Source organism: Falco peregrinus, chromosome Z (assembly GCF_023634155.1).
Source record: "Falco peregrinus isolate bFalPer1 chromosome Z, bFalPer1.pri, whole genome shotgun sequence".
Taxonomy (NCBI): Eukaryota; Metazoa; Chordata; class Aves; order Falconiformes; family Falconidae; genus Falco; species Falco peregrinus.
The window spans coordinates 75,304,294-75,327,213 of NC_073739.1; the positions used below are offsets into that span (position 1 = coordinate 75,304,294).

At 58.4% G+C, this 22,920-nt stretch overlaps 1 protein-coding gene across 1 annotated transcript; it reads left to right on the top strand.

Annotated features, from left to right (window-relative positions):
- The first annotated feature begins 1,406 nt into the window (after positions 1 to 1,406).
- On the top strand, positions 1,407 to 21,951 carry ARID3C (AT-rich interaction domain 3C). Its single transcript, XM_055791479.1, has 7 exons — positions 1,407 to 1,868; positions 14,341 to 14,413; positions 18,154 to 18,337; positions 18,548 to 18,792; positions 19,102 to 19,368; positions 19,547 to 19,636; positions 20,461 to 21,951. Exons 1-7 carry the CDS (start codon positions 1,578 to 1,580, stop codon positions 20,601 to 20,603), a joined length of 1,293 nt encoding a protein of 430 aa, XP_055647454.1. The 5' UTR covers positions 1,407 to 1,577; the 3' UTR covers positions 20,604 to 21,951.
- The last annotated feature ends 969 nt before the right edge of the window (positions 21,952 to 22,920 follow it).

Genomic DNA, 22,920 nt, shown 5'->3' on the forward strand with positions numbered 1-22,920 from the left:
GCTTGCTCAGACATTCTGCACGCACACATGGTGGATGCTCAGCTGGACCAGTGCTCACAGGTGTGCACACAAGCACAGACCAACTGCACAAATGCACACGCTCACACAATGCACTACCTTCTCCCAGCACACAAAATTATCTACACACACTCAGACCCTCTGCACGCGTGCAATGCGTGCAGCACTCTCTTACATATGAGTGCACAGACCCCTTCCACACCCCTCCTGCGCACTCCCCACACATATATGTATGCATACCTGGACACCCTGCACACTCCCCTGTGCACCCCCCTCCCATGTATGCACATATACAGACACACAGGCACACACCCCCACACACACTCAGACCCACACGTCCACACACACACCTCCACCGCCCCACACACCCTCACTCACCCACACTCACTCCCCCTACACCCCCACGCGGCCCCGGGCCGGCTCTGGTCCCGGGGCGATCCCCCCGGGGCTGCCGTAAGCCAGGCTCTCCCGGCGAACCCCCTGAGGTGCGCTACCAGATGGGAGCGAGGAGCGGTGTTTCTGCCCGCTTGCCACTTGTTGCAAAAAAAAAAGAAAAAAAAAAAAGAAAAAAAAAAGGAAAGGAAAAAAAAAGGGGGGGGGGGGAAATAAAGACGGACAGAAAGAGGGAAAAATCCCACCCACCCTCATCTGCTGCGGAATAAAAGAAATATCGGCGGGCGCGGCACCATGTGAGCGGCGGGCCGGGGTCGGGCGGAGCAGCCGCCCGTGCCCCCGCAGGACGGCGGGGACAGCCCCGCGCGGCGCTGGCAGCCGGCGGCATGGTGGAGAACCCCAGCCTGGCGGCCAGAGCCCCCCTGGTGAGAGCCGGCGCGGCCGCACCGCCACGGGACGGAGCGAAGGGGCCCCGGTAGAACGGGGTGCACTGTGGGAGCCGGGTGGGGGCGCTCCCGGCCGGGCGAGGTCGGACAGGGAGCGGGATGGGGGTCCCCGATGGGGGCAGGAGGGGAGTCCCGGGAGGACAGGGCGCCCGGTAGGACCGAGGGGGGATCTCCGGCGGGACCGGGACGGGGTCCCCGGCGGGGGCGGGACGGGACGGGGAGCTCGGTAGGAGATGGTCCCCGGTGGGACCGTCGGGGCGGAGGTCTCCGGTGGGACCGGGGAAGGGGTCCCTTCACGACACGGGTCCCCAGCGGACCGCGGAGGGGGGCTGCCTGCAAGACAGCGACGGGGCTCCCGGGTCGGAACTGTCCCCGATGGGAGCGCGAGGGCGTTCCCCGGGGGGACAAGGACGGCGTCCGGCGGGCCGAGTGGGCGGCAGGGAAGCGTGCCGGGTGTGGGGGGAGCTGGAAGGGTGCCAGGGCGTCGCGGGGGAGAAGGCAGTTCCGCCCGCAGGGGGTGTCGCGGCTGGTGCGGCGACACCTCCGCCGCCAACTTTTGGGCTGGGCCTGCGGGAGCAGGGGTGGAGAGCGGGAGAGGCGAAGGTGCTTCCCTCCCTCCTCCTCCTCCGGCGGCGGAGTTAAGGCCGTGTCCCGTGCCCGCAGCCGGCCACTGCGCCGCGCGGCCCGAGGGCGGCGGGGGGACTGCGCCTGGCAGCCGTGATGGCGAGCTTGCAGAAGCAGCAGGCTGACCGCCTGGCCGGCAACATCGACGACAGTCTCCGACGGCGCCAGGACGAGCTCGACCCCGGCCCCAGCCCCGGCTGCCACTCGCTGCCGCCGCCTGCCACCACCCAGTGCTTCCTGGCCCCCGGGCCGTGCCTGCCGCCGGTCGCTGTGGAGGAAGAAGAAGAAGAGGAAGAAGAGGAGGAAGACGAGAGGGAGAAAGGGAAGCCCCGTGACCTGCTGCCACTCTCACACCAAGGGTGGACCTATGAGGAGCAGTTCAAGCAGGTAAGGAGGGCATCTGCCACCCCGGGGCAGCAACACCTGGAAACAGCCACTCCAGGAGGGTATCCCTGGTGTCCCCAGCAGCCCCCCAAGCTTGGGGTTCAGCTTTCCCTGAATGGACATTTATGCCCCCCACTGCCTCCAAACCTTGTGTCCATCCCACCCCAAGAGGCATCCTGATATACTCTCCGACTCCCTGCCAAATTCCATCTCACCCCTGCTTCACGTCCCCCACCTCCTCAGTGTTCCGTATGCCTGTGCCCAGGCTCTGCAGCATGACGGGGTGCCCAGTGTCCAGGCATCCCCGTGTGCCCACCCTGACCCCTGCAAGCTCTGTCCCCCGTGCATTCCATAACAGGTAAAACAGGGTGGCCCCTCTCCATGGAAGGCAGAGACAAGGGCAAGAGCTCCAATGCATGGTTATCCCAAGGAGCTGGTAAATCACAGAACCAAGCTCCCCTGTGTCTCCACAAGGGCTGGGGCATATTGTGAGTGGTTGGTGCCACTCATTGATTTCCTATATTGGCTGGAGGGAGCAGCGTGTCGACCCTGTCACCTCACTCTTGCTGGGCATAGAGGAGACCCCTGTTTCACAGAGATCTGGCATGGGGACTTGGCTTCTGTATAGGGTGGAGAAAAGTTCTGTCTGTATTTGACATGTGGATCCCATCCGTGCTGAGTTGTGCAAGCCCTGGTTCGCATGCAGCAGGTGCAGCTCCATGCGCAGGTGTGAGCATGAGTGTGTGCCTGGACTGCATAGCACCGCGTCGCGTTTGCTCTTCATGTGTGTTCGGGTTCATTGTCAGGGGAAACTGATGCTGGTGGCAGGATGGGTGGCAGGGAGGATGCAGTGAGGGGACGGAGGAGGCAGACATGTCCCCGTACAGCTAGTGTGTGGCTTTGTAGGATGGCACTGCTCAGCGAACGGTGCAACAAGGGGACTTAAGGGCTCATACACGGTGGCTCCTGCAGGAGGGGATGGGGACAGGAGCAGGGACACAACTTTTGGGGGCCATGGGGCCATGCTGCTGCACAGCTCGGTGTTATTCAGAGGGGCCAGGGCTCACCCACCTGGGCAGCTACCTGTGAGGCAGCAGGTACGGGTGCAGGCAGACTGTGGGCAGCATGTCTTGCAGCCATGCCTGGGGAGGCTGCCAGCGCCCGATGCTGCCTGGAAAGCAACCTGGGGAGGTCCGGGTGGGTACGCTGCATAGGCTGAATAACTCATCCGGGAAGTGTTACTTTACACCCCGCTGAGCAGAACAAGGCTGACTGTCCGGTTCCTGGGGTCAGCTACGAGGTGGGAAGCAGCTCCTCCCTCCCTGGTCTAGGCAAGGAGAGAAAGCATCCCCGGTATTTCTCATCCTCCAGCCCCATGCCCAGTGCCCGGCCGGGGCTGCCCGCGCTCCCCGTGAGGGGCTGGAGCAAAGGCAGCGGTGCGGTGCGAACACTGGGAGTGGGTGGCAGGGGAGGCTGGGGCAGGGGAGAGTGAGCTCTGGCTCCTTCCTTGCTTGCTTTCTTTTTTCACCAACCCTGATTGGAAAGGTGATGGATCCCTGCTCCAGAGACCCACCAGGTGGGTTTCCCCACTGTCCCCCGGACTGGCTGGCATGTCCCAGCCAGTCCGGGGGACAGCGGGGTGTCCTTTATGTTCAGTACCCCTGGGCACACAGGGACAGGGTGCCCGATTGCCTCTGGTGGCTTATAGGGAGGGGATGGGACAGGGAGGGGGGGAAGGAGCTGGAGGGGACCAGCCCTGCCCAGCCTTTGCGTGGCGCTGCCGTGCAGGGGATGGCAGTCCGGGGCAGGCTGCGCTGGCGGCTTGCCCTGGGGTCTGCAGGGTGGCTGTCACTCCTGTCCTTCCCCTGTGGGAGGGGATGTAGCCCTGCCTGGGAGGGTTGTGCGTCCCCGTCCCCCCACCCCAGGTCCCTCCCCAGACTGCAGGGCTGTGTCTCGCCCAGCCTGGGGAACAGGTTCTTGGATCTCAGGGCAGGGGCTGAGTGGGGAGGGTGACCGTGCTCCGGCTTCCAGAGGTTTCCCAGGGGCTGGGTCTGTGATGCTGTGGAGCATGGAGGGCGGGATGTGACTGCTTGCAAGCTGCTGAGGCACTGGCACAGTGGGCATGGGGGTCCTGGAGCCAGGGAGCAACGCTGTGGTGGCTGGAGCTCTGTTTCCCACTAGGACCTCCTGCTTGAAGTTGTCCCATACCAACACAGCACTTCTGGCATCACCTGTGACAAGTCTCAGGGTCTGTCCTTGCTGTCGTCCACCTGGGGGGGGGGGGGGGCGGGGGGGGGGCAGCTAAGTGAAGGGGTACCACCAGATCCAGGCTGGTTTGCAGAGAGGGTGGGGGCATGAGGCCACTTTTCCCTGGCGAGGAGTGGGCCCTGATAGGAATAGTGTTGGGAAGCTGGTGCAGGACCAGCTGGGGGGGGGCCTTCCATGCAGTGCAGTGGTGCTAAAAATGGGAGCGGAGGATGAGATTGCAGGGGGAACACCCACTGAGGGTTAATAGGCAAACACCGCTTCACCCAGAGGAGCATTTTGGAGGAACGTGTTTGTCTTGGCTTTATATGTTTCCCAAGGCACCAGTTTGGGGGTGTGGGTGGGACCTTTGCTCTGATCTGGGAGGGCTGCTCTGGTTTTACAGTGTTGTGAGCCCCCCTCACCCCTGCCTCCTGCATCAGTCCGCAGTGCTGGTCCATGTGCACTTGATAAGGCCACATGGGTAGAGACCTGGGCAAAGGTCCGGGAGGTGTCCCGCACCCAGCACTGGGAGGCAGCCCCGGTCTCTGTGTGGGGGGCACTGAGTAGGGTCTGACCATGTGCTACCCCTGACCTCCCCTCCCCTGGGGACAAGGAAGCCACCAAGTTGTGATGCTGTGGTGCTGCATCACACATTTACCTTGGAGGGCACTGGAAACAGCCTGGCATCGCTGGTGCCAGCTAAGCCCCAGGAATTCAGCTTTCTGCATGAGAGCCCCATTTTCCTCCAAGTGATAGAACAGCAGCACCAGAACCTGAGGCTTCCCTCTCCATCCCCCAGCTCTTCCCAGCGGTGGCACTGCAGGAAGGCTCAGGGCAGGAGAGTCTCAAACACCTAGGTTTTGTGTCCAGCTCCCCAGCAGCCGAGTGTTTGCTGGCAGGAGGATGCCCTCCCTGCCAGGGCTCTGCCACTGCATTCAAACCCATCCCTTTGCAGGTGAGAGAGTTCTGCAGCTGCAGAGCTCCTTCTCCCTGCCTGGGAGCAGCTGGGGTGGGATGAGCCCCAGCCAGCCCTTTGGAGACTCTTGCATGTCTGGTAGGCTCAGCAGTTAATTTGGGGATGGTTAGTTTGCCAGCAGCTGTTTGTCATCATCCTTGGCCAACCCTGGTGTGGTTGTGCCTTCTCTCACCATGGTGCTGCTCCTGCCCCATCTGTCCCTGATGCCTGCAGTTGCCTCTTGCATCCACCTGTCCTTTATATGCATTTAGTGGGTCTCGCTGGTCATGAATGCATGCGCTCACATCTCAAAGCCTGAAGGAAAGTGCTCCAAGTTGGCGGCAGCCTGCCTTGTGCCACAGACTTCTCCGTCCCATGCTTCAGGGTCATTGCAGAGTGGGGTGGGAGGGCCTGTAGTGCATGCTCTCCTGCCTCCATCTCCAGTCCCCATTGCTTTCTCCTGTGCTGTTGTCCGTGCCTGCCAGGGAATGGTGTCAGGTCAGGAGGGGCACCCCAGGGAGAGGGAGGTGGTCTCCCTGCCCCAGCCCTCTCCCCATCTCCAGTGCATCTTTAGCACAGGTGTGGCAGCAACAACTGAAGGGCTCTCAGAGCTAAATTAGAGGTCTCTGATTACACCGGGGGCGGGCAATGCATGTGGTGTTTGCTGCTGTTCAGGGTTGCTTGGAGGCTTCTTGTCAAGAGATCTGCAGGCAGAGCTCTGCTCTGGGGCTGGGGCCACCTGCAGCAGGGAGGTGTTGGCAGCTGCAAGGGTCAGTGCGCTGATCTCTGGCAGAAGCAGCTCCAGCAGCTCCAGCAGCCCAGCACAAATGCACAGACAGAGGGCTGGAGCAGGGTGCTGCTGGGGTACGGCTGGGAGTGCATGTACAGGTGCTCTGGCCATGTGTGTGCATATGGAACAACATGAGTGTTCCATATAAGTGTAGGGGTATGCCCATGTGTGCTTGGATCCATGTGAGCACTGGTGCATGTGTGTGGGCCCATTTGAGTGCCCGTGTGTGTAGGGGTCCCTAGGAAACCCTAAATGTGTGTATGGATCTAGGTAAGTGCCCAAGTGTATATGGGCCCATGTGAATGCTGGTATGTGCTTATGGGTCTCTGTGAGTTCCCAGGTGCATATGGACGTGGCCAAGTGTGTATCAACCCGTATCTCTGTGTGTGTGTGTGTGTGTTTGTAGGGGTGTATATGGCACCATGTGTGTGCCCACATGTGTATGGTGTGCCCATGTGTGTCTGGACACACCAGTGTGTTCGTATAAGGACATTTGCAGTGTCCTAGGGTGTATGGGCACTCCTGTGCATGCATGGACCAGTGTCTTCATATACAAAGCAGTATGTACCCACTGGTGTTTGAGGCAAGGTTTGGGGGCAGAGCCCTGCTCCAAGACCGCCACTGTGCCACTTGACCCAGCCCATGGTGCTGAGCAGTCCTGGTGGGTGCCATTCCCCTGCTCCCCTCCTGCTGTCCCCCAGGGCCCTCCGCAGCTCTGCTGCAGGCTGGGGGATGCCAAGAGCCTCAGCAGCTGTTGAAACACCATCTCCCAGATGGAGGGGTGTCCTGAGGGCTTGGGATTGGGGCCTCCAAAACGGAGGTGTAAAAACTAATCAAGGGTTTGAGGATAAAGGCACTGGGGGTGGGAGAGGAGAACCAGCATAAGCCCTCACCCCACAGCTTCCCCTGGCTCCCTCCCTAGCTGCTGCCTCAAGAATCAGGTGTGAGTGGGGAATTTGGGGAGGATGCATCTGCTTCCTGACTGTTGATCTACTAACTGTGTTAATAATGGAGGTAAATCCCCCGTGCCAGCAGTGGGCTGGGCAGGGCTTTGGTAGGGAGGTAGGATCTGGCCCTGGGCAGTGGGGTCTGGTCCCACCAGCATACTGTGTGGGGGTGTGGGAGTGAGCTCAGGTGATGTTGGGGCAAGTGTGCATAGGGGGCAGTGTATATAGAGGGTGCATGAGCCTGCAGAAGGGAGAGAGTGTATAGGGAATGCAGGCACATGCACAAGGTGTGAGGGGGAAGTGAGTGTAGGGGTTGCATGAGTGTGCACAGGATGTGTGCATATGTGCACAAGGAGGATGAATATAGGGGTTGCATGAACATGTATGGGTGGGGTGTGTGCATAGGGGGAGTATGTAGAGAATGTATGAGCATGCACAACAGGTGTGTATGTGCACAGAGAGCGTGTAGGGGATGTGTGAGTGTGTACAGGGTGCATGTGCAAATGGTGCGTGTGTATAGAGGGTGTACGAGCGTACACATGATGTGTGGGTGTGCATGGGGAGAGTGTGTAAATGGCATGGATGAATGTGCGCAAGGAGTGTGTGTGCACGGGAAGAGTGTATAGGGGGTACATCTGCAAGCAGCGAGGGCTGTGTGTGCAGTGGGAGAGCACACACAGGGGCCTGTGTGAGTGTGTGTGGCGGGGCTGTTTGCCCATGGAGAGCATGGCTGGGGATGACTGTGCACAAGGGAAGCATGCACATGACGGTGCATTTGCAGAGCAAGCTGGGGGCTGTGTGATTGTGTGAGTGGCGGTGTGCTGGGGGTATGAGCATGCAAAGGGTGAGTGTGCAGCATTCTGTACATGGGGGCTGTGGAGACCTGTCCCCTGTGGCACAGGGCACCTACTGGGGCTTCCCAGGTCGGTGGGGATGTGTTCCCCTCTAGGCTGCAGCTTAGGGTTGCTCTGTCTTGGATCCCCCAGATTCAGCACTCCCGTCCTGTGTCTGGTGGTGGGGTGGAGTGAGCACCAGCCCTAAACACCCTTTCTGCTCAGGCATTCAGCTCTTCTGGAGGTGAAGGTGGGGGCTGGGATTGCTGGCACAAGGTGGCCAGCAGCCCTTCCTACCCCATCATCCTTTCAAAGCTGCCAGAGGAAGGGAATGGGGCCAGAGCTGCACAGGGGGGCCACCGAGCACACAATGCATTACCCAGGCATGCACACAGCCCACCCAGGTGTGCACCCCCATACTCAGCCAGCTCTGCAGCAGTTGTGTGCGTGCACAGACCCCCACATGGGTAAGCACATGCCCTGTGTGCACACCCATGCATGTATAGTAGATGCTTGCATGCATGCCCCTCAGGGAGCACCTGGGGTGCTGGTGCTGGAGGGGGCTCCCCTGGCTCTTGTCGCCACAGGAGGAATCAAAGAGGGGACAAGGATGGAGGGGTAGGCAGGGATGGAGAGGAAAGCAAGGTCAGAGTGGGAAGCAGTGGGTTGGCAAGTGCCAGCAGGCTGGGGAAGTTAACCCAAACAAATACCTTCGTTGACTCCCTGCATGGTCAGACATTATCAAAGGAACAACAAGGAGCTGATAGTGGGGTACACGCTATCACTGGGAGCCTGAAATTGCCCTGTGTCACAGTGCCCAGACAGAGGGATGTGGATCAGTGGAACAGGGTCACAGATAGTACCTGCCATGGCACCATGCAGGATGTTTTCTCTGGCCCCAACCCTTGCAGGACCCGTGCCAGCACCCTGTGCCTCAGTTTCCCATCTTGCAAAATGTGTTGTGAGGAGGAGGCTGGGGACACGGTGAGCCCCTGCTTCATCCCAGGTCTGGGCTGTGGGTGGGAGGCTGCCATCCCAAGGCCAGCACTGCCAGCAAACAGTCCCTCAACTTGTGCGAAGACGGGTTAATGTTTGTAGCAGGCAGCTCTCCCTGGAGTAGCAGTGCCCGCTTCGGCAGGGAGGGGGGTTTTAATGACCTGCCGGATCTGCTGCATTATCAGTGCTGATTAAACCTGCTGCTCTATAAAGTGCCGTTAAATATTAAGCATGATGAAGGTTTTTTTGGGGGGAGCCACCATATCGGGAGAGGGTTCTGGACAGAGGTGTGCAGCCATGCAGGTGGGGTGACCTCTGAGGCTGGGGATGTTGGGGCAAGGAAGCACCCTGATGCCCATCAGGGCTGTGGAGCAGGGGAGCAGCCCCCCCCTCAAGAGCCAGCAGCACCTTTGAATGCAGCCGGCGTCCCAGCAAAGCCGTCCCATAACCATTAACTTATTAACGACTGGTGGAGGAGGCAAGCGGTGGCTTGCAAGGTCAGGGGGTGGTTTGTGCCCAGCAGGGAGTGAATTGCCCCCCATCTCTGACACTGGGGATGGGGGACACACACCCCCAAGCTTGAGCTCCTTTGTGTGTGCCCCATGGCTGGACTGGGGGGCTGGCGGGGCCCTGATGGTGGATGCTGTTGAGGTCTCTGCACCCCGGTGTGCACAGGGCTGGGCATCAACTGGGAATAGCCAGCTCCTGTGGTTGCAAGCCTGCAGGGTAAACTGAGGCACTGTTGTCATTCCTGTCCCCCCTATGCCATCAGGAGACAGGGGAGGACACCCCAGTGCAGGGTGCCTGGCTGTACACCATCTTCTTGGGGAAGGAGCCACGGACCCGCAGCTCAGAGGTGGCAGTGATGCCCCAGAGGGGTGCAAGGACTCCAAAATAGCCCGTCAGCAGTCAGCCACCTGTGGCATGGGGCTGCACCCTGGGGGGCTTAGGGGGAGCATGGAGAGCAGTGTTACCTGAGCTCCCTGCGTGAACAGCAACCAGATGGAAAAATTAGCAATGCGGCTAATCAATGTGGTGCATATTAAGTGGCTCACTGTTGGGGGGGGTGGATGCAAGGCAGGGGGGAGCCGAGCAGGGTCCGGGATCAATACAGCTCATATTAAGTGGATTAAATCCTGGTTGCCGATCTAAGCCTTTGCTGCCAGCAGGAGGTGGCAGCTTGAGCAGGGGCTGTGGGAGGTCCAGCTGCGATCGCTTGCCTTGGTAGCAGGGCCCTGGGGGGGAACTGTTGGAGGGGCTTTCTGGGGCAGGGCAGCCCGGAGATGCCTGGAGGATGGCTTAGCACCTCACTGCCTCACTGCTCTGTCTAGGGGACCAGCTGGGCTAAGGGGTGCCAGGGACCCCAATTCCAGCCCTACAAGCTCCCCCAGCTCTGGGCAAGGCATCCGCTAGCTGAGTGGGAGGTGCTAATGATGTTATTTAATCACAGTGAGGAGAAGGGGGAGGCACAAGGTTTATTCATGTCCCTTTAATAAACCGTGTTCGACCCGCTGACCTTTAACCTGCCTGACAAGCCCAGTTATCCCCATCCCTTAAGGAATAAAGACGTCGCCATGGCAATGGGATGATGGGAGGGAGCAGGGTCCCCGGATCTGCACCCAGGGTGGGGCAGGGATGAGGACACCCTGCTCTGGTCCTGCACCAGCACCTGAGCAGTGGTGGCATGTGGAGGTGGGATGGCGTTGGGGGTGCCACAGCTTCTGGAGGGGCCCAAGCACTATGTTTGGGGTCCCTGAGGTCAGCAGACCAGAGCTGTGCTGCACACTGGCAGGATATTGATCCCCAGGCTTGACAGTTTAATACTTCTGTTTATAGAGGAATATAGTTACATCGATGGCGTTAAATGAGTTACTAATTATATCAATACAAACACGATTAAAAGGGTCCTTGCTCATAGGTCACCACAAGCAGCAGCTACCACTTGTGTTGCACAACTGCCCCTGGGCAAGGCCTGCCTGACTGCTCCAAGGTGCACCGTGGGGGGATGCTCTGGGGTGGTGTGTGTCCCTGCGGGGTGGGGAGTGTCTATCCCGGGTCGAGGTGTGCTGGTCTGGACTGTGCATGCCTGACTGGGTTTGTGTGTGGCCACCTGTCTGGAGCTGTGCACACCTGTCAGAGCTGTGCATGCTCTTCTGCTGTTGTGTGTTCCAGTCTAGGGTTGTGCATTCCCAGTCTGGGGCTGTGCTAGTTTGTGTGGGATTGTGCATACATTTATGGGGTTGTGAGTGCCTGTCTACAGTTGTGCGTACACATCTGGTGTGTGTGTGCACCTGTGCAGGGCTGTGTGTACACAACATGGGGTTGCGGGTACTTGTGCAGAGTTGTGTGCCACCGTGGAAGGCTCACCTGAGGTTGTGCATGCCCACAGGAGGCTGTGCACACCTCGACATGGTTGTATGTGCCTGTGTATGGATTTGTGCCTGTGCGGGTTGTGTGTGCATGTACAAAGTTGTGCGCACTCATGTGATGTTCTGTGTACCCATACAGGGTTGTGCATGCTTGTGCAGGGTTGTATGCGCCCATGCAAGCTTCTGTGTGGCCCCGGGGGGAATGTGTGTGCATGTACAGGGCTGTGTACAGACTTGTGTGGAGTTGTGCATGCCCATGAGGGGTTGTGCACATTCATGTGGGGTCACGTGTATCCACGCGAGGTGGTGCACACTCATGTGGGATTGTGCATACCCATGTAGTGTTGTACATGCTTGCATAGGCTTGTGCACACCTGTGCAGGGTTGTTTCAGCCTGTGTGGGGTTGTATACACCCATGTGAGGCATGTCCGTCCATCCCCCAGGGACTGTGTGTGACCCTGGAGGGTTGTGATCTACCTCTTAGACCACGGTGCCCACACTGCAGCAGGAGGAGCAGGGTGAGTGGCAGGGCCCAGAACCCTCTGTAAGGGATGGAGTTGGCTTCTTCCTCAGGTCTGTGGCTATCTAGGGGTCCCTCCTTGCCTGGAGGCTGTGGCAGACCACCACCTGTGCCACCACCCATGGCACCCCTGTGCCACTCCTGTGAACCTGTGATGCCTGCATCACATGGACAGCCTTGACTTGGACCCAGCCCACCCCCCATCAGCACCGCAAACCACCTCCTCTCCAGTCTGAGCATCCTTAAATCTCATGGGAAGCTGGGTGCATCGCCAGCCCAGCCAAGGGCCGTACCAGCTGGTCCTCTGTTACTCAGCTTTTCTCTCATCTCCGCTTAAAAGCTGACCTTTGCTCCCTGTTTGATGTAATGTGTCTTTGCATCCTGGTGCCACACAGATGAAAGGTTAGAGGTTAATAAGTAGTGGAAAAATAGGTCCTAGCACGTGGAGGTCGCACCTGTTTTGAGGGCTGGAAGCAGTGGCAGCATGTGCTAGGTGGGATCCTGCCCGCCTTGGTGGGAAGAGAAGCACAAGTGACATCCAGGGGCCCAGCAGAGGTATGGGTGCAGAAGCCCACCCGCTGGGTTGACCCCCGGTTCCTGGTTTGGGGGGTTTGCTTTGACAAGCCAGGAGATCACAGTGGGTGGAAACAGGCTCAGTGTGGAGCAGTGGAAGCCAGAGCCCTGCTGCAGGCAGGGAAATTCAGGCAAAGCCTGGCTCACACAGCCTTTCCTGCACAGAAATCAAAGCAGCCCCCTGGAGCTCTGTGCCGATTGAGGAGCTCCTGGGAAAGGGCCGGCAATGGGGAGGGGGCACAGAGTAGGGCAGGGAGCACCACGATGGAGGGGAGGGGCACGGTGCTGGCACTGAGGGCTGAGGGTACCCCGAGAGCACCCTGCTGTAAAGACAGGATGGTAAGTGACACCCAGAGGTCAAGGAAGGGGCCAGGGATGGAGCAGCATGGAACAGCTGGGAGCCAGGCAGTCAGTGCCTGTAGGTGTGGTGGGAGACTGGCAGTAGCACCCATAGACTAGGTTAGGGATGGGCAGTTAGCACCCACCTGTTAGACAAAGGACGGGCAGCTGGCACTCATGGGTTAGATGAGGGACTGTCTTCAGATGTGTCTGCCCAAGGATGGGAACCATGGGGTGTCTGTAGGAGTATCCCTGCATAACTGCATCCCTGTGTGTCCCCCTGTCCCCCCATCACTGCATCCCCACATCTCCATGTCGCCCCATCCCTGCATCCTCACATCTCCATGTCCCCAAGTCCCTGTATTCACATCCCTGCATACTCCCATCCCCCATTATCATGTCCCTGCAGGCTGACATCCCACAGCACAGCTCCCTTTATCTGTCCCATGAAAGATGTGCTGTGTGGAGCAGGGGAGTGCTCTATTTCTTTTGTTTTTTAACGGCCTTTCCCAGCACAATTGTTTATTAAACGACTCTGCTTTGTGCCTGACTTTGTTTTCCAGCTTGCATTTCTTTGTATATGTTTTGGAAATCTATTCCTGGACTGCTGAGTTTTGTTTCTTTTCAATGGCTTTAAATTCTTGCCGGGCTTGCTGGGAGGAATTGGTGTCTATAGCGCCTTCGATTGGTGCTAATTTTTCCTTCATGTGCTCTGACTTTTACTGCTGGGCCATCGATCTGGCTGGCTCCAATTTGTCACGGTCACCCAGGCGCTGTGCTGGAATCAGGCAAGCCCTGGCTTTCACACGGAGCCGGTGCTGGGGCTGCACCCACTTTCCCAATGCTGTCCGACAGCTCAGCCTGGGGGGTTGTGTCCATGCATCCGGATCTGCATCCATCCAACACACGTAAGTGTCCTCACAGCTGTATGTGTGGGTCTGCACAACCATGTGTATGCTCGCTGGCTTGCACAGGCATCAGTGCACCCACAAACTTGCCATGATGCTTGAACACCAGTGCTGCTGCACGCACAGTGCTGCACTTGCAGTTTCGTGCTTGTGCACTTGCACATGGTGCACACACAACTGGTTTTGCACACATACATACTGTGGGAAGTCCTTGTGCCTTGCAGGGATGTGTCACTGCTGTGCTCCCACCCCTGGTCCCCATGCACAGCTGAGTAAGATGGATTTGGGATCCTCCTGCCTGACCAGGGGAGATGGCTTTGGGGTCACCATGTTTAGGTGAGGGAGGAGGGTTTGGCACCATTTCCCTTTGCAGAGGTGCTTCACGCCATCCTTGGCTCTTGGTCAGGCTCCGTTCTGTGATGACAGAGCTCAGGCCATTGCTTATGAGGTTACTGACAGCCCCGTCACCCCAGCTGAGTGGGGCAGCCCCAGTGCTTGCAGCTCCCTTGCTGGCACCCAGCACTGTGGCCCTGCCAGCTTGCCCTGCCCCAGGACAGGACTAGCATCTCTGCTGAGCAGATGCATGTCCCAGGGACCTGCCCAGGGGCCTGGGATTTGCTGCTGTCCTGTCTACATTGCCATCATCTTCCTGGGCTGAAACACTGTCATGCCTCTACCTAGGAAGGTGAAGGGCAAGGGAAACTCAGGAAAAGATGCAGCATCTCTGACGCAACGGTGCAAAATAGTCAGTGGTGTGCAGGCAGCCCACACTGGGCCCCAGGCACAAGGACAGCCCAGCACTGCCAGCACAGAGGGTGCGTCTGGCAGATCCTGTCCATGGTTCAGGGACAGCCTCTTGTTGCTGGCAGAGCAGGCATGTGGGCCAGGGGTGATGCCGGGTCCTGGCACAGGCACAGAGCTGCCCCTGGCACTGTCCCCTCTGCCTCGTGTACCCACATGTGCCAGCAGCACTGACCCTTCTCTCTCCTGCCCCCAGCTCTATGAACTGGACCAGGATCCGAAACGCAAGGAGTTCCTGGATGACCTCTTTGGATTCATGCAGAAGAGAGGTAAAGATGTGTGGCTGGGGTGGGCAGCACTGGCACCCCTGCCACAGCTGCCTAGGAGGGCCTCAAAGTGTGGTCCATTCAGGCTCCAGGCTGCTCTGTGGCCACCTCAGGCAGGTCCCGCAGTGCCTGCTGCCCACATCTCCTGTACACACACGCATAAAAACTCACCCAGCAGATGTGCCTCCATCACCACAGGCAAAACCCCGCAGGGTGCTTTCTTGCTGCTGCACCCCTCCAGCTGGGTTTGGTGGGCACAGTTGCTGATGATTCCTGTTGGCAATGCCCAGCAGGGATACCCACTGGCAGTGCCTGTGCGGATGCTGCTAGCATATCTCCTTGTGACAGCTGTTAGCTACACCCATTAACAGTGCCCATTAGCAGGTGCCCGTTTGCAGTGCCTTTTAGTGGTGCCTGCTGGGGGTGCCCTTGGCATGCCCCTTTAGCAATGATTGTTTGGGCTCCCCATTAGCAGTGGCCAGCGAGGATGCCCATACTGGCACCTCTTAGCGATGCCCATGATGCTGCAGCAGTGGGGTCAGTGGCCTGGGCAGCGCCGGGCACCCAGGGGTTAAGAGCTCACCAGCAGGCCCAGCAGTATTGGAAATCTTTGCTATTGGCATGGGGGGGGGGGGGCGAGCTGGCTCCCAGGGACTCGATAAATGCTTTAACCTTCGCCCTCCCTGGCCGGGCCTGCGACAATTAAAAGTTGCCGAGCGCGGGCGTGTGGCCGGCTGTATTAATTAGAGCCTTTTGCTGGTGTGTGGATTAATGAACATGCCGCTCAATAGCCAGTAAACCCCAGGCAGAGGTTAATGCCAAGCTAATTAACAGGGGAAGGCTGGGGGGGGGTGTGGGAGCAGTAGGGGTGGCCGTGTATGGGGCAAGGGTGGGCAGAAAGCGGCGGTTGCCCCCCAGCCATGCCTGTGGGAAGGGTGGTGAGGGTATCCATCTGCCTGTAGGGCAGCAGCCGTTGACTTCTGTGTTGGGCTGAGACCCCACACATCTATTTCATTCAGGGCTGTGCTGCAGGTGGCTGGCACAGCTGTGGGGGTCATGCTGGAGCCTGGCTGGAGGCAGGGGGAGCTGGATACCACCCCATGGGTGCCCCTCGGTCCGTCTGGTCTTGGTGCAGGGCTGCAGGGAGTGAGTGGGAGCATCAGTGCTGCCTCAGCCCCCCAGCATCCATCAGCCACAAGATTCATGGGCTGTTCTGTGGCTTCATTATCTCTCTCTCCAGAGCTAATTAAGTCCCTCACCATTGGGGCCGGGGCTAATTAAGAAAGTGCCTGGTGGTGCTGGGAGGAGGGAGGGAGCCCGATGCTTCCGTGCTAATGCTGCTTCTCATCCCTCTGTGTCCGGCTGTCCTGCTTCTGTCCCCTCCATCCCATGCCATCTCTGAGCGGGTGGCATCCCCCCGAGGAGGGCAGGCAGGAGTGTGGGTGCAAGTGGGGCTGTGCGGGTGGGGGTGTGCATGCACCTGTTGGAGGAGTGGGGGATTTTGGAGCTGGCTAGCAAAGAGGAAGGGAACAGAGGGGCTGCCAGGCAGGGACAGCATCCTGGGGGTCATCAGGGGCTGTCTCAGAAGTGGTACCCATGAGCCAGGGTGCTGCTGGGGTGCCCAGGGGTGCATGGCCAGAGGGCTGCAACCCCTGGGTTGTGTCCCCAAGGTGGCATTGGGCCAGGGGGATTGATTCCTACAGGGTGAGCCCTAATGAAAGGGGTGGTGTCCCCCCTGCTGTCTGTCAGAGCAGTTTTGGCACTGGTGTTTGTCAGCAGGGTGGAAAACTGGTGTGGCTGGAAAACGGGTTGGGAACAGCCCCGATGGGGCAGACATCAGGGACCCCATGTCGCAAGGCAGGGACACCTGGCCCCAGTGGCTTGGGGGTGTGGTACCATCACCCCCATCAGACATGGGGTACAGGCAGTTGGGCACCTCATCCCCATGCCCCAACCTCTATAGCACCCCAAAATTGCTGAGTTGGGACACAGGGGGACTATTTCTGTATTTGCTCATTGGGGGCCTGCAGGGCTCCCCATCTCCCCACCAAGAGGAGGGCTCTGCTGATAACACAGGATCATTAATCAATCAAGGAGCTAATTGCAACACCACAATGGCTGCATCACCTCCCTGGCTTTTGTGCTCACCGTAGCCAGGGCCTGGGCCATCACTCTGCGGGAACGCAGACAGGTCCCTTTGTCAGTGGGACGGGCACTGGTCGCCTGCCCTGCACAGCCCCAAGATTAATGGTGAGCTGCTTTCGTTAGCCACCATGGCTGGGGAGGGGGGAAGAGAAAAGAAGTCCATGGGCCATTGATAAGGGCTGAGACACTACAAACTCATTGGCATGTTAGGGTGATGGGGTGCCCTCAAATCAGACCCTCCCGAGGTGATGGGGCTGGTGCCAGCGCTCCCCAGGCAGGGCTGGGGAGGGACTGCCAGCAGATATCCAGTCAGTGTCTCTGCCTTTTTCCCAGGAGGATAAACTCCTCTCCCCCTTCCTGACTGGGCGAACAACACAGACACACAAAAAAAAAGTTAAATGAACTCAGTAAAGGAATAAAAAGAGCTCATTTTTCAGGCTTATGTGAAGAAGCCAAGCCAATATCGGGGCCATAAATTAGGGATGCTAGAGGATGGCGGTGAGTGACAGCTTCGTTTGGGGGGTGAAGCGTGGCTGTGACAGCCTCCCACAGCCAAATGGATGGCTTTCCGATACTGCCTATGCCCCGCCACCCCACAGGAGGAATAAATATGGGGTGGGATGGGGCAGAACGGGATGGGGTGGGAAGGGATGCTGATCCTTTCTCTGGTCTGCTGCAGCCCTCAGCCACTATCCGGACTATTGCCCTGAGGTGCTGCGGGGCAGAGCAAGACTGTGGGGCTATTTGGGGGTGCTAGGAAAGTGGGAAGGGGGTTGTAACCCAACCCAGTAGCTGTGGGGACCATGCTGGGCTCACAGAGCCCTGATGACTCCATGTCCTCTTGCCCTGTGGCCTTGGGGAGGGAGGGGGTGATGCTGGGGGACCAAGGGTCAGGGTCTCTACTGAGGGCACCTGAAGGAGATTTGGGGTCAGGCCTCTTGAGGTGGGGCTCTTTAAGCAGTCAGGGGGCTGCTGGGGGGGATCTGGTGGTGAGTCTTTCCAAGGACTCTTGGGGAGTCCCTCTCTATGGGCCTCAGAGGGGGATTTTTAAGAGACCTCTCTATGGGCAGGTTGTAGGTTGAGTCCCTCCAGAAGGGTTATGGGGGGTGTCCCTTTATGAATTTTAGATGGTATCTGTCTTTATGAGACTCTGAAAGGGGGTTACAGACAGAGTCCTTCTAGGATGCTCTGAGAGATTTTGTGGGGAGATGCTCTACAGGGAAATCTAAGAGTTGTGGGGGGACAACTCTCTCTAAGGGGCTCTGAAGGAGGCATGTTGGCCATCCCGCTGTGCTCCCACATGCCAGCTGAGACTGTACTCAGCTCCACTGACAGCTCCATTGATGTCAACCCTGTGCCAGCATGCTGGGGTCTGCCCTGCGCAGGGGCACAGTGCCACTCTCCCAGGCACCCTGGGGTCCTGCCTGCACCCCCTGTACCTGTAGGTGCTCAGCCAGGCACAGAGACACATCTGCCCTTGTGGAGTAGCCAGTACCTGCAGTGGCAGTGGGGATAAGGTGGGGGCTCTGTCACCAGGGAGTGAGGGTCCCCATGGGCTCACCCCACACCCTTTTGTCTCTCCTGTGTGCAACTGGAAGGGACACCCGTGAACCGCATCCCCATCATGGCCAAGCAAGTGCTGGACCTGTACACATTGTACCAACTTGTGACAGACAAGGGTGGCCTAGTTGAAGTCATCAACAAGAAGATCTGGCGGGACATCACCAAGGGCCTCAACCTGCCTACCTCCATCACCAGTGCTGCCTTCACCCTCCGCACGCAGTGAGCACCTGTCAGTGGTGGTGGGTGGTGGGCATTGCCCTGGGGCACCCGCTGGCTTGGATGCCCCAGAGCCCTGAGTGGGGTCTGGCATGGGGTACCCCAAAAGAGGATGGAGGGCTTTGCCCCTTCCCAGGTTCCATCCCCACTCGACACAGGGCTGGCTGGGAGGTGCATGATGCTGGATCTTACCTGGGCTCTCTCCCCGTGCAGATACATGAAGTACCTGTATCCCTATGAATGTGAGAAGCGGGCGCTCAGCTCTCCCAGGCAGCTCCAAGCTGCCATTGACAGCAACCGTCGGGAAAGCCGGAGGCAGACTTTTGGCACAACAGTCTACAGCTACATGCCATCCAACACCCCAGCACTTCTGGGCTCCCACAGGATGCCTCTGCCATCTCTTGGCATCACCACGCACAACTGCAATCAGTTTGGCCAAATGCACACTGTTAAACAAGGTGGGTGAGGACCACATCTGCCCTGCAGTGGGCACTCTCCCTGGGGATAGACACTACTCTGGCAGCAGAGATGTCCTCTGTCTGCTCTTGCACTTTTTACTTGGGGCATATGGGAAAAAATTTGGGGTTTTAGTCCTTCTCTGTGACTGAGAAAGGTTTATTTCTCTTGGCTTTGGAGGAGGACCAAGCCCAGATGCTGGGGCTGGTGGCCTACCCTGCTGCATACTAGTGGGATGGAGGTGGCACTGCTGGGGATGGTGAGACGGGGCGGCAGTGGGGGAACATGCTGAGGTCTTTTGGTCATTGCAGAGAATAGCATGCTGGCAGCAGCAGTGCCAGGACACTTTGCTATCCCAGTGGGACTGCCCAGTCACCATCTGTCAGTGGCCCAAGCACCTGCCTCACAGGCAGTGGCACTGGACCAGCTGCAAGAGAAGATGGAGATGAGCGAGCCCCCAGAGAAGAAGATGGCCCTGCTAGCAGAGGAGCAGCAGAGGCTGATGCAACATGTGCTGCAGCAGAATCTCCTGGGCATGGCCTCCCAGTTTCCCATGAACATCAAGATCTCCAACCAAGGTAGCAAGATGCAACACCTCAGCTTGGGTCACCCCATCCCTTAACACCCCAGGAGGGAGCAGCAGGAGCTGGAGGGGAAGCATGGATACCCATAGAGGCTGGTGCCCCGCTTCTCTCTCTTAGGCAGATTCTTGTTTCTGTTTCTCTTAACACTCATATTGTTATTTCCTTTCCCCAGATGACAGACAGGAGACCGCATCGAACCTGTCCACCAACAGCATTAGCAGTATCAACATGTCAATAGATATAAATGGAGTTGTCTACACAGGTAAATAGAAGGGCCGCTTGGCCCATGTAATTGCAGCTGGGAAATCCAATAACTTATAGCCACTGCCTGGCCAGGAAGTCCTTCCTTCAATCTGATGTCTTTACTATAAAATCCATCATAATGAAGTGTCAGGGCCTGGAGAGATGGGGCAGAAGAAGGAGGGGGTCAGTGAGGAGGGAAATTGGCCCCCGGCAAGGACTAGCAATGAAGGGCCAAAGTAGGTGATGGATAGATGGATGGACAGACAGACAGATGGGTGGACTTGGGCTGAGAAGGGCAAAAGCGCACCTGGAGTTATCCCCCACCACGGTGTCCTGCAGGCAGGGCTTGGATTTGGGTTCACCCTGATGCTTGTGTGCCTAGAGGATCTCTGGCTGGTTGTGGGGCTGGCTGGTTGCAAAGCATGGTAGTGGATGCAGGGAAGGATGTTTGGGTGCTTTGCTGGAGCAGAGGCTTCTTTGGGATGCTGATACGCACCTACCTGGCTAAGCAGTTCATCCCGTGCCCCCCAGCTACCTGCCTGCCCTGCTGAGACAGCCCCAAATAAAACTGATGGCTTTTCCTTTAGGACTTAAATATTTAATGAGCTGGAAAGGTCAGGGCTAACCAGCATATGGGACCACCAGCCAAACAGTCCTGGGCCACCCCATGGACTGCTCCATGTTGGTGAGGGTGGCTGGGCTGGGGAAAGCACCAGAGGTGATAGGGGGTGCTGGAGCCCCGAGGGGTGCTAGTCCCACCCTCCCAAGCCAGCATGCTGGGGGCCAGGCAAGCAGAGCTGCCAACCCTGGGCTTGCCCTAACCCCCTTACTTTTGCTTCTCAGGTGTCCTGTCTGCCCAGGAGCCCCCGGGCCCACTGATATCCGATGGAGGGAGCACCAACAGCTGGCCAAAACCTGTGCCTGCTCCAAACCCACTGCTCCAAGCCCACTTGCACAGCTGCACTCCCGCCAGCACCTCGCTGTAAGGGAGTTGCGCCCTCCACCCCTGAAAGCAGCTGGGGGTTCCAGGGTCCTGGGGGCCTGAGCTGTGGGACCCAGCTGGGCCAGCAAGGTGAGATAGCAGACCCAAAGGTGCCTCTTGCTGCAATACTGAGCCTTCTCTGTGCAAAGCTGTGAGCACCCATGTGGGCCCTTCTGTCCCTTAGCACTGCATATGGGGCCCCTTCTCTGCGTGTGCCATCCCACACATGCACCTTCTTTCCCAGGCACTACCCCCCAGTGACCCCCTCCCACACAGTTCCTGCCTGCCATGCTGCCTGGGGTACCCCTGGGCTTCATTTATTGCATCCCCTACACACTGCAGCTCCTATAGCCACCCCAATGCATGTACCACAGCCCCTATATACACCCCAGTGCTAGACTGCATCCTTCCTGTTCAATATGCAACTCAGTGTGCACAGTGCATCTCTTAAGTATTTTCACCCCTATACACGTCTCTATGCACATTTACACTATACACTTCCTTTTAAACACTTTTGATGTGTCAGCTGCCTCCCCTACCTACCACATCCCCCATATGCTTCTCTAATGCACATATTGTATCTCCTATATACAACTTGGTGCCCACATGATGTCACCTGTGCAAACAGTGCAGTCTCTTTGCACTGCAGCCCCCATAAACTGTAGCCCCTATACACTGCATCCCCTACATACTTCACTCCCTACCCACTGCTGACCCCCCCCAGGCAGCCCTCGTGCACTGCCTGGGCTTGCTTCCCCTGCCCTGAGACATCCCCCCAGGGTCTTGGGTGCCCCCTGGGCACCCCAGGGTGGTGGCATCTCAACCACCTGGTCCTTAACTCAGAGAGATCATCCTGCGGGCAGATAATGGGGAAAATGGTGAGTGAGGTGTGACAGCTTTTTAGGTGGGGATGGAGCTTATAGGGGTGGGGGTGGAGGGTGGGCCTTGATATAGGAGCGGGGATTGCTTGTGCACTTGGAGGAGCTTGTTGGGGGAGACTAGACCAGACCAGACCGGGCTTGACTGGACGAGAAAGCACAAAGGAAAAAGGAAGAAGACAGGGCAAAGGAAAAGGATGTGAAAGAGGAAAGGAAAATGAAAGCCCAGCAGTGCTTCCTACTGCTAAAGACCACCTGGACACTGGTGTCCCCAGCCAGCAGGGAAACTGAGGGCATTCAGAGCTACCTCGTTGAGGTCAGGTGGGTGCCTTCTGCATCTGCATGCACTCCTGGGTGCCAAAGCAGGCAAGCATGGAGCAACACTCACCTCTGCTTCAGTCTGAGAGTCTGGGCCTCAGTGCTGCTGGCTCCCTCAGCACTCCAACGGCAGCCGCACAACTCTTTTATGTCTAAAATAAAATTTTACTGCTAAACCAAACCAGTGTTGAGAGTTGTATGCGTGACACGGTGCCACCTGCCAGGCTCCAGTGCCCAGGCTGGGGACAGTTTGGGGAGGGCAGGACACCACAGCCTGTGACACCCTGTGGTAGCAGCTGTAGTGCCTGAGATCTCACAGCCTGCCTCGCCTTCACCTCCGGCACAGGGTTGACTTAGTTTCTGGGGGCTCTGAGTTGCAAACAGGTGCCTTGCACCCACCAGAGCCCTCAAGCATGGGCTGGATCAGACTGAGCATCAGCTCCAGCCCTGCCAGCCAGGCTGTGGGTCTCCTCGGCCCCACAAGCTACCCAGTGGCAGCTCACCCATGGGTGGGGATGCCGTTAGGCTGCCTGTGCCAGGTAAGGAGCACGGCTGTGGGATTCCTAAGGCCATGGCGGTGGGGCTGTGAGGTTGCACCAGGTGAAATGCAAGCAGTGCTGGGACAGCCTGGCATCTGGGCTGCACTCACAGAGGGCACGGGTGACCCAGCTGGAGTTGGGAGATGCAAGCACATTCATGGATGCTCACAGGTGCACATGTGAATATGCATAGGTGCATATGGGAAAGCACGGAGGCACGCAGGCAGGTAAGTTACCACACTCGTACACGCAGATTACTTGTGCTCCCTCGCACAAACTCAGTGGCATGCACGCTTACACACAGTCACACTCGCACATATGTGTACGAGTGGACATGCTCACGCATGCACACGTACTTGCATACACATGCAGCCATCCATATGTACGAGGAGGCTACAGGGAGCTCCCATGGCGACAGACACCCCTGCCAACGGCTGCCGTGAGGACAGGCCCACGCCGGCACCCATGCAGCGAGGTCCCTGGCACCGAAGGGGACAGAAGGTCTTGTCTCAGGGGTCGTCCCTGGCGGCAGCCCCACGCCCCGGGGACACCCCCAGTACCTCCAGGGACAGCGCCGGACCGCAGC